Below are 12,074 nucleotides of genomic sequence, written 5' to 3' on the forward strand. Positions count from 1 at the left end.
TTATGTTTCTTTCTTTTTCCAAAATCTGTTAAAATAGGGCATTATTGTCATTTTATAGCATCAGTCAAGACTCAACAGAGTTAAGAAATCGTTACTAACAGGGGGTACATATAATTTGGTCAAGCTACAAGGTTTCTATGGTAATATTGACAAACCTCAAGGGGTGTGAATGTAATTAAACCTATTTTCGTCAACTTATGCCGCGGCCTATCTTTTTCAATTGGGTTTTTTTTAGCAGTTTTTATTACCAAAAGTACTTGGTATTACTATTTTTAGGGCATAGACTATTACAATTTGGTTGTTTAAACAAATTCCAGCAAAACATTTAAAGGAAAAACAAAAGAGCGCGTGGAAGACACCCAAAAAAGTTAGGTAACTAGACCATGATTGTAATGCATTAAATGCAGGGATTCGGTAGTGATTTGGAAGGCACGCCTGCTGTCTGAAGCTTCCGATGGCGAATGTTCCTTCGTTTCCCCAAGTGTACTTCAGAAAATCGATATCTAAACTCAACTGGCCGCCCCTGCCACCACCGACTTTGCTGTTTGCTTTACCTTTTTTTTTTTTGTTTCTCCTGGGTGGTAATAGTTTGCTTTTCTTTTACTATATATATATATTTCTTTCTTTTTCGAAATCTTGCCAGTCCATTTTATTACCGCTTGATCTGTACTCTGGCCGGCCCCATAGTTGTGGGTTATGCAAAAGAACGCGACGCTGATTTACACAAACGATAAAAGTAATTAGAAAGTAAATACAGAATATCTACCGCCAACGACCTAATGCAGCTGATCATGGCTCATGTTCCCTTCCGATTCTGGTAAATTCTTAATCCAAAAGTTTTTTTTTGACGAATTAATTAGGGAAATAAAAAGAATGGTAACAACGCCCGTTTCCCAACTCAGACGACTGGGGCACGAATTCCTCAAAAGAGAGTCGAAAGCGAACCACGGTCCAGCTGGTGACCTTTTAGGGGGTGTTATGAGGAGCTCGCTCGTCTGCGCATATATTTCACCAAGCATTTTGCGCTTATCAACCTAAATGCCCTTGCTGCTTTATCCGCAGCTTACAGGCTCAGGGTAAATATTCCCCCAGTGCATCTATGAAGGCATCAAAATTGGTGGCTTTGCTAAACAGTGCGAGTGATCGTTACTAGACAATTTAGGAACGCAGAATATATTTAGATAGAGGGAGACATTGCTGAGAGTCATGAGACCCAAAAAGGGCAAAAAAAAACACACACACACACAAGGGGTATAACCAATCATTTTTTCTGGCGTTTATCCTAGTATAACAAGTTTCAAAGTTTCCTACTAGTTAAATTACCTTCCTTTCAATGAGGAACCCTTCATTGCTAATAATGCAGCTCCATAGCAAGCTTCTGTCTGCAGCGCCTTGTGCACAGGCAATCCTAGCACTCTTTCTCGAATCTTTATCCACTTGTCATTTTTTGATCCACCTCCAGCTGTAAAAACTTCTTCAACTGGGGTTGCCCCAAGATCCTTCAATAAATTGTAGCCTTTTGCCTATCCAATATCAAAGTAAATGATCTCTCTGAGCATATTTAAATGACAAAAAAAAAAAAAAAAAGGAAAGTGAGGGGTTTAGGAGACTGCCATGCAAGTACTCTACCTCAATTCGGGCTATAGATTCTAAAATGCCATGCAGGTACTCTACATCGCTTTCTGGGCGAGGATGTAATCTGCACAAGCAGGTGGCTGATGTTAGTGGAAACGGGAAAGAAACAGAGCACCCATTAACAGAGTTAGCAGCTCATTGTTATAGGTGGAATGTTTTGTGCAATGTCAATTAACTACAGATGCACAGGAATGTTCAATTTCATACAAAATCTCAAATGCAACAGAGAAAGAAGCTTTAAATCCTAAGCAGAAAGTCTGCAAACAATATGATAATTATATTGAGTTCTGAAGAAGCCCTCTATTTGCATTTGTTCTCAACAGTACCAATAACAGACAATCCACAGGTAGAACAACAAAGCCCTTGATACATCAGTAAAATGTTGCCTCCAGGATGGCTAATGAAACCCAAGCAGGCTCCATATTTGTGACCAACATTTTTTGCCTTAATTTTTCTCTTTCCCTTTACACCCTTTTCACTGTCAAAGCTATTGGATCTGGGTAAGAAGAGTATGAAGTAGACCACGGCTTCAAAAAATTAGGAGTAAAATAAAAGCATATTTGAGTTTATTAGTTAAAAGCTATTGGTCTTTGGCCCTTGCAATCACATCCACTCGAAACTTTCTATACTACCCCAGTTATATATTCAGCAACTCATGATTACAAAATTTCAGGAGTACAAATAACTTCAAACTCAACATTTTTACCAGTACCAAGTTGCTCATTCAACTTGAAGCAGAATACACCATTAATCATCAAACAGGAGATCAATAGTTAATCAACACCAATGGATAATCAGGAAACCAAGCTTCAGTACAGTAAAACACGTGATTAGTTGCAGATTCTCCATATAAACAGACTGCATGTCAGCAGCAAACGCAAACTTGCAAGAATAGACCCAAGGTTCAGTCATTTGCTTATTTATAGACCGTGGTAATCAAGCCCACAACATAGTTTCCTCACAGCTCTAATTATAGTAATGCATAACAGAGGAATTAGTAAGTACCAAAAATCAGGAATAGCAGAATTTCTCAATTTTGATGAGTTTGCTAGCTAGAATCAAGGACTGAAGAATTGGCATAAATTTTGCAGATATGTTCTTTTTCTTTTATCATCATGCCATTTATAAACTCTTTTACTAATTTCCTCATAACGTCAAGACCTTTTGCATACCTGGGTTGCATATCTGGGTCTGCCACAGGAAATCTCTCTCCAACTGACAGAAGGGGATAGTAGTCAAGAGGAGATGCTTCTGAAGAATTTATCTTTTCACTTAGTTTCTCCAGTTGATCATCTGTAAACATCTGCCTAAGAACAGCTCCACCAGTGTTTGAAGCACCTCCAACGAGCCATTTATCATCAAGACGATGGCTATACACCCCATATCTTGAATCCTCAATCCTTCTGGTGCTAAGAAGTTTTATGGCAAGTGTGGAACCCAATGACGTGACCTGAGTAAAATCAATTTGAGTATGTTTTATTTGCAAACTCGATACAAGATGAGGTAAGTTCCACGCACAAACTACACCAATCTGCCGGCCCTTTAAGCAAATTTGCACAGCAATGAAGCAACAAGAATACACAACTTTCGGATTTCAGAATTATATAAACAAATGAAGAAGAACCTCACAGCTTTTCCAGGTTGAGTAGCGCGTGCTGCAAGAAAGGCGGCTATGCTATCAGTTGTTCCCGTGCAGATAACACAATTCTCTGAGAAACCTGTCCAGATGATGCATGATATGAGGGCCAGACTGTAAATGCCAATAGCTAGAAGGGATGAGGTGATCATAGTGTAGAAAGCTGTATCATACATTAGTAGAGTATCTCATGGTTAATAATCATGCAAAACTTCAAACTGAAAAAACGACGTCCTTTGTACTACTCTAACCACTTTTATCCAGCAAACATTAATAAGAAAAGCTGCATCATTTGGTCGGGAATTGAAAACAGACTACCTAATTGGAACTTCATTTCCTGTCATAACTGAATATGAATTTGACAATGGTTTTGTCACCAAGAGAAATGACATGATAATGAATGAAAAATAGTTCGATCTCTAAAAGTGAAAGAAAATCTTTGCATACTAGCAAAGATCTAAATAAGAACTTCATAGGCATAACGCTCGCGACAAGGACATGCAGACTGTTGAAAAAGGGCAGGCAATTTATAACATCAATGCGGATGTTTACATCAGAACTATAATGATGGTCCAGACTAATTTTAGTACAAATAAATATTTACATCCATATTGGTTGGTGACCAAAATTACATGAGCATATAAGAGGGATATATTGGGTTTATGAGCCGGTTTATGATCAATTACTGATGACAAAAATGTTGTAGAACAAAAGCGTACCAAAATTTGTTCTAACGTCCTCTTTCATATAACCAATTGGAGTACCAGGAGCTTGCACTGAAGGTAAAACAAAAGAATAGGGTTGAGCGAGCAGCCAAGGTGGATAGGAGTCAATTTCAGGATCGTAGCCCACCTGAGAGAGAATTGGCCAATAATGTGTAAAGGGACGCAAAAATCTCAATGCAATTTCCGGCAGTCCCAATGGCTTTGTGGGGGGCGGGGGCGGGGGAGGGGAAAGAAGATTGGGAATGAATAACATAATACCTTCAGTGCATTATTATAATCAGAAACTCCTAGCTTGCCATGAAGGAGCCACGACAACCAATCTGCTTGATGCAACAGCACCACGGAATCCTTATTTGAACCACAAGAGTTCCACCAGGATACAAGCTTGCAAAGCGTAGAAGATCCTATGCATACTGTGTGGTTCTCAGGAGCAATGGACTTTACCAATGGCAAAGCATCAGGACAACTGTCGTTGTAGAGAAATGGCTTGGATAAAGATTCTCCAGTTTTGCTAAATTTACATTGGAGCAGATTTTAGTCAAAAGTAGGGAATTTGTGAAGCAGAGAAAAAAAATAAAAATGAAGTCAAATTACGAAGTATCTACCCATCTATGATCATGGTTGTGGCAGAAGTTCCATCAACGGAAATGGATGCAATATTTGACCGAAGACTCACAGGGACATCTTCGAGGAGTGAGAAGAGTGTCTTTTTCCAGGACTGCACCAAATCAACTTTTTCCTTGTTCTTTCTAGAAGATAAAAACCAGCTCCAGGTGTTAGTGATGGAGTAAACAAATTAATTCACTTCTTAATCCCAAAAAAGAAAGAAAAACAATCCTTGTAAATTCACTTCTTAATCCCAACTTAAACCCCGCGCCAACACTTATTAGTTAATTAATTCAGTTCTTGAAATTCAAGTTGCTATACTTCTACGGTTCTACCTTACCTTTAAGCAACAATATACGGGAAGACCAACTTAACTTTAAAATATATATATATATGTATATAAATTTTAGATATGGATCAACAAACCATTGCCTCAAATTGAAAGGCTACCATAAACGAAGAGTAGTCTCTTTTCCCCTCGGCAAGTATATTCCCTTCCTCATCAATTAAAGCATAGCGTGCTCCAGAGGTACCAAAGTCCATCCCCAGATAAAGCCGCTTCCCCGCTTCAAAATCCGCATTAGCATCCCTTTTACTATTCCGAAATGTAACCATTGGCTGTTTTGATTTTGATTTGTGTCCGATTGTAAAGACTGAACCACTTGATATTATTAGCTTTTTTGAAGTAGGAAGTCCTGAAACATTAAGGTAAAGATTAAAGACAGCTTCACCAGAAATAAAAAATAAAATAAAATAAAGGTAAAAGATTAAAGACAACAATATCAGAGCAGCGTCTTATTACATTTACTTGCGTTTGAAAACGGAAAGCGGGAACAAGACTTACTCCATTTGAGGCATGAAGGTTGGACCAGAAGCAACAGACTTTGGGACGCGTAAACAGAGGTCACCATTTTCTTGACGTTTTCTATCTCAGCTCCAGCGGATAAAATTGGTGACCAGCGGAGTAGTGGTGTACGATTAGGAGATGGATGAAGCCGCTACGATTTGCGGAAGCTGAAAGTGTGTTGTTCCCAGGATTTTTATGTGGTGGCTAAAACTTGGCAGGGCGGGACTGCCAGAATAATTATGATGCCTCGCTCCAAGATTTCGTTTCCACTAAGATGATGGTAATAAGGTTGACAAGAGAAATATTACCCTTAGGCCGTTTTATTAGTCTTCGTGCTCCAAAAAATTGGGTATCCAAACACATAAAAATTTTACTCCGTTTGGTTTAACTTTTTTTTTTTGAGAATGTTTTTAAAAAATTTTACTATAATAGTGTATATGAAAAATTTTTACTATAAATTTTTTTTAAATATTTGATATATTGTATGGATGAGATATTTTTTGAGTTATTGTGTATTACTGTAGCATTGTATTTGAAAATTTTATTTTTGAAAAAATGGCCAATCCAATAATTGATCCTGGTTCCTAGCTCTTTATTTCCATTTTTTAACTAAAATTACTCATTTTGTACGTTATGATATTTTATTTTCTTTCAAGGAATAAAGTAATGAGTTCATATCTAAAAAAGCGGTTGAATTTCACCACATATATGTAATGGAGTAAAGATAAGAATCTTTAAAAAAAAATTTAAAAAAAAGTGGACCATCATTTAGTTTGTATCTATCATATTAATTCTGCTAGCATTAAGTGCACACCCAATGTGTTTGCAATTAGGGAATAATTAAAATAATCAATTTTATGTAAATTTTATTTATTACATATAAAAAATATATATATAATTTTTATGAAAAAACTTTGATTTATATGATTATAGTAATTTGGTAGATACAATACGTAGGGTGTTTATGTAGTTATATTGAAAAATATGATTAGGTAATTAGGGTAAAAATTAAACTTTATAAGGATTAAAAATTTTAAAAAGGACCAAAAATGTTTATATCAACTGTTATTGCTAAGGTATTTATATTGTATAGATTTTGCTTAAAGTAAGATTTTTTTTTAAATAAATGCTTCAAAAATTGTTATTTCCGTGTTCAAATCACCTCACCAAAACTACCACTTGACGGGCAGGGTGAAGATTAAATTACCTAAATGGCTCTAGAACTTTTAAATTTTTATACCTTTGCCCCTTTAACTATTAAGTGTGTCACATTGCCTCCTAAACTTATAAAATGCATACAATATCAGCTATCGCAATTAATTTCCGCCATCAATGTTGACGGAGACGTGTGTATTTTCATGAGATTTTGACATTTGAATGATAGTAGTCAAGTCATGATTAACTATCTTTAACTGACAACTAGTAGTTTCAGTAGTTACTAGACAAAGTTGGGAGAACTAGAACTTTAAAACTACGTGGTTTTGATATAACTTTTGTAAGGATTGACTGATAGATTTGACGAAAGGACTAAGAATATGCAGTCCTTACATTTTCAAGGTGCAATGTCATATACTTCATAGTTGGATGGCCAAAATATATAAACTAAATAATTCAAGTGCCATTTAAGTATTTTATTTTGAAAAGAACAAAAAGGCAAACTCCTTGGTTTTCTGCCGACTGAGGCCCCTTTTTTATTATCTAATTCAACATTTAAATTTAATAAATTTAAATTTTAAAATGTTTAGACATGTTTTATAACAAAAAATAGAACTCTTAATTAATTAAGTGATTCCGAATTATTTACTTATCATATGATAAAAAATACACTCAAATTTTAAAATTTCAATACTTAATAATTCAGCAATTTAACAAATTTATAAGTCAAATTTCAGATTTAATTTTTATCAAACGCACCTAAATCTAGATTGCCGACTTTGGTCGACGGCTCTTCTGCTATAGCCATCCGTTCTAAACTATAGGTGCAGGCCTCTGGCCGAAGTTTGTTTATGAATGGCTTGGGCTGAATGCACCACTCGCCAAGGCCCAGCCCACTTTTCATCCTAAACTAATGTTCCAAAGCCTATAGAAAATCCTAAACTACTTCCCACAAAAATAGATTTCACCTTCACTTTTACCTAGATTAAAAAATGTTAGTTAATGTAATCAATTTTGTTTAGTACTTTACTCATATGCGATACCTTAATACAAGTTTAGTTTTGGATTTATTACTCCTATAATGGTTCGTCAATAGAATAGAATGTTTGGTTAACTAACTGCCCATGTAAAAAAGAAAGGAGTCTATAATTTGAAATAATCGCAAGAGAAAAATGAACCTATCTTTATGTGATGGAAGAAGTAACTTTTTGGATAACTTTTGATATATTGTGCAGTATATAACTTTTTTTACACTAGCATGTTTAGATCATGCCATATAACATGAATTTCAATTCAAAATTCAAATCGTAGACATGTAGTATACGTTCAAAGATAATAGTGTAAAAAGAAACACTACACTATCAACACATAAAAAGTTAACCATCATTTTTTAAGGGACCGTCCCCCACCTCGCCCAAAAAAAAAAAAAACCCCAGCACATTTTTTTCACCGGCTGAAAGGCCCTGAAGGTTTCGTTCGAGAAAGCACAAAAAAAAAAATTTCTCGGTTCTAAAGTACAAGATTTCAATTGTGAAGAGGGATAAGGTTCATGAATCTAAATCTTTACTGTAAGGAATATTAATCCATCAACCTCCACGGTAGCAACATTAGCTTAAAAAATGGTGGGGCTAAAAGTAACTTGCACGCATTGATATTGGACGAAAAACTCCTTTATATCTTATCAACAAACATTATTGTAAAGACTAATGCAATTGAGCTAATGCCCAAGAGTTAATTTGGACTAAAAAAAAAAAAGATTAGGCATACAAATATGCAATTCACAACATACATGATGCTGAAGGCCCCAGCCCCGTCCCATTGCGATCGCACGCAAGGACCACAGGCTACTATAGTAGTAGAAAGGTTGCATGTGCTGTCAAGCTATAGAAGAAATATGATGGGTTAATGATGGGAAGTTAGGAACTCCCCACACCACCTATCCTTCTTGTCTTACACTACTCTTTCGAATTTACTCCTCTTTTGTAGAATATCAACCAGAAATGCAAAAGAATTATTAAGCCAGAGCAAGCCAGTGTGAACTCGACTTTTGAATAGAGTATCATTCAAGCATCTTTGCATAGATTATTATTTGAAATAATTATTATAGTATTTTTTTTTTTTTGCGATATCATATATGTAAATTAAAAATTAGTTTTAAAAGTTTCAAAACAATCGCTGTTTCTCTCTCTCAAAAGTTAGATTAATCTCTCGTGCTCTAGTTAATTGAACATAAGTCCATCTTAAGTAGCATATAACTAAACCAATAATCGTTCTCTACTCTTTCTATACTTGGCTATGGAGATGGATAAATAAAGCCGCATGCTCCTGATCATGGATGGAAGAATGCGACGTTTCTGTCTATTCCCCAAAAATTGTTGCACGAACGTAAACGTCAGCGTAGCGCGTTGCTTCTCGACGTTTACCTCGTCTTTATTCGTGCACTTCTCAATATTCATCACCGATCATTTGGTGCTCGATTGATTTCCACGTCGAACGTTTGTATTAGCTTTTCTGGGATAGGAGGGTAGATATCCGTCCCTTTTTTTTTAAAAAAAAAAAAAGAGATCTTACATCCAGAATCTTCTGTTTATAATTCCTTACACCTCATCACCTAATCTAATCCTCCCCCAAACACAGCCTCATTAATTTGCTATTTTAACCACTGCCACTAAAAACTGGTCCTAAAAATATTTTTCTAATTTTTTAATTTTTTGGGGGTAGGTTGGGGTAGTAATCCGATACCATTTTTTTAAACAATATGCAACTTCAGTGAACTGGCTGTGTGTCTCGCGTGCGTGGGTTGGTTGACAAACATTTTGGTGTGTAATTAGTGGTAGGTTTCATGTGTTGGTGCAATTAAGATGGAGTAATTCGTAGCAAGCCTGATTGGTTTCATTATTCGTCCTGAAGCTACCAGTGATCTTTTGGAAACTTATTGATAATTTTGCATATTTGGTTTTATCAGTTTGATTGAATTTTTTTCTCAATGATTCTCGTAATACTCATTTCCGTGCATATACTTTATAAAGTATGACTCCAAAGGCACGGTTATGGTCCAATTTTATCACCAAAACCCTCACCATTTTCACGTGAGAGAGGCCAAAAAGTAGATGCTGCAAAGGCAGACGGTTGTTGATCTGATCCAGCTCCCGATATTCATTACGTTTTGAGGCATCCGATCCTGACGGCGTGGCTATTAATTTGTAGTAAGAACAGGGGTCGTTCGGATATGGGTACTCCGTGGAGCAGAAAGTTTGGGAATTGGCCCAACTCCCAAGCAATTAGTATCTGTAAATTACCTGAAATTAACCGCTTTGCTTTTTCGTATGTAAAAGTGTGTTTGTTCGGCGAAAGAAATCCGTTTGCCGTCTCTCCTCCTTTAAAAAAAAAAAAAAAAAAAATCGCATATATGCATGCCGATGTAATTGATAAAAACAAAAAATTAAAAGGAGAGGAGGCTCACTTTAATCTAAATGCAAGGCACGTTATTTAAAGTAGTTCTTATGTCACAAATCACCTACCAAAGACTTCATCACAATTTGTACGTGTTTATGTTCAACTTCTCAAATTTTTTAGATCATATCTTGACCTAAATCCCGTAAAATTATTAAGAATGTTAAAGTCTAGGTATATTTGTTGATTATTTATAATCCAAACTCAAAACCCACACAGGGTCCATTTGGAGTTGCGGTAATTTATTAAAAAATATTTTTTTCAATAGAGCTTTTAATAAAAGTAGTTATTAATTGCTTTTAAGTATACTCTTTGGAGATATAGTTCAATAAGTGTTTATTGTATTGGATAACGTGTGATTTGAAAATTTTTAAATATATTTATCTCTTTATTTAGTTTATAATATAAGATAAAATGATTAAATTTAATATTTTATTTTTTAAATTACAAAAGCTACCCTAAAAATATCAAATTTGAATTTTTGTTAAAAGTACTTTTAACACCAATAATATCAACCAAACGCCTTACAAGTGCTTTTTTATCATGAGCACTGCAACTCCAAACGAGGCTATAGACGGATAGACCCATACGTCCGTATACTTTCATGCTATGCAACGGCAACGGTACTAGTCTCGTACACACTCTCCTTTCTCCTTTTTGTCCCATACACACTCGTTGGGCTATCGTCTTGCAAGCAATGTTTGTTTCCATAACTCTCAAATTATACGTAGAACAGATTTTATACATTAGCATGTGCATGTCTTTTATATCACCCAATATTTAAGACTAGGAGGGGTTCACCGCGCTATGCGCGGTGTTAATTTCGTGTTGCCCAGAAAATGCCCAAATTCCGAAGTGGAGATATGATAAATCGTATGGATTGTATTTAAGTTATTTGGTCATAAAACGATGAAACTTTGAAAGAAGCAATGTGCAAGAAAACGCGAGTAAATAAAGGTTTGCACTTAACATGAAATGAAAAAATTTTGTGAAAAGTAAATGGTGTTGAAAAAAAGATTGAAAAGAAAACAATTGCGTTGAATGATGATTTTGCTTCATGTAGGGATGGGACGAATTGTTCGGAGAAGTAAATGGAAGATTTTAAAGTATTTAAGAATGATGAAACACTATTAATTTTGTTCTATTATTATGTGGAGGATTGATTGTGTGGGGTGTTTTTAAATATACAACAAGAATTAATTATATTCCCTCTGTCACTGCATTGGTTTAAATTGCGGGCATATTAAATATGTATATACCCCAAACACATTTAATTGCGGCATCAAACCCCAAACATGTGAAGCCAAGGTTGTTGTTATAAGTGCGGACAATGTTCCTGAATTGAGTACTCTCTTCATCGTTGCCAATGAACAAACGTTTCAAATCATAAGGCATTGGAGGAGCAACGATAGAGATCTCTCCCCCTGAGCAGCAAAAGGAAGGAGGTTCCAAATGGAACCTTTTCGCGCCACAATGCTCACAATCAGGAGCATGAGGCAGAACCAGAGATGCGTGAGGAATATTGCTAAGGCGAGATATGTTTGAACGCGCAGCTGTTCGTTTTAGCGCTGCAGTTTTATTTCGTGCACGAACAACTTTATTAGCTACAAGTGGTCATCTGGATAAAGCAGAATATAAGGCAAGAAATAGCAAAGGCAAACCAGAAGCAAGTCCCAACCTGAGCTCTGTTTGTTCACAGATTCAGGGGTGCTGCGTTTTCTGGAGGGAGAACGGACAATAGATGGACCAGCAGAAGGAACTACTTTTCTGGTTCTTATCTCCAAATAACCAGACGTTGGGACACACCTGGCCACGTCCTCTGTGGGAGTAGGAAAGATGTCTGTGAATCACAGAACTAAATAAGCTAGCTAAAACAGGCCTGAGGACCTTAAAGGAGAATCAGTTAACAAAGGAAGAAGGGTTTCAGAAAACCAGGCCATAAAGCTGATTATTTAGTATTTATAGCCTGGTCAAAGGGGTTCAGTAACTTCACAAACATAATGAATATGGTAAAGCA

The 12,074-nt window shown here is 35.9% G+C and overlaps 1 protein-coding gene across 2 annotated transcripts; it reads right to left on the reverse strand.

Annotated features, from left to right (window-relative positions):
* Positions 1 to 1,157: 1,157 nt before the first annotated feature.
* LOC140036746 (D-ribulose kinase-like) lies at positions 1,158 to 6,430 on the reverse strand. 2 transcript variants are annotated; one of them, XM_072079290.1, is made up of 9 exons: positions 5,447 to 6,430; positions 5,029 to 5,297; positions 4,602 to 4,741; positions 4,255 to 4,507; positions 3,991 to 4,123; positions 3,265 to 3,353; positions 2,808 to 3,085; positions 1,630 to 1,699; positions 1,158 to 1,523 (listed from the first exon to the last, which is right to left on the reverse strand). In XM_072079290.1, exons 1-9 carry the CDS (start codon positions 5,511 to 5,513, stop codon positions 1,320 to 1,322), a joined length of 1,503 nt encoding a protein of 500 aa, XP_071935391.1. In that variant the 5' UTR covers positions 5,514 to 6,430; the 3' UTR covers positions 1,158 to 1,319. The 2 variants fall into 2 exon arrangements, with proteins under 2 accessions (XP_071935391.1, XP_071935392.1); XM_072079291.1 differs by having other exon boundaries at positions 5,053 to 5,297; positions 5,447 to 6,425.
* Positions 6,431 to 12,074: the final 5,644 nt, after the last annotated feature.

The sequence above is a fragment of the Coffea arabica genome, chromosome 2e (assembly GCF_036785885.1).
Source record: "Coffea arabica cultivar ET-39 chromosome 2e, Coffea Arabica ET-39 HiFi, whole genome shotgun sequence".
NCBI lineage: Eukaryota > Viridiplantae > Streptophyta > Magnoliopsida > Gentianales > Rubiaceae > Coffea > Coffea arabica.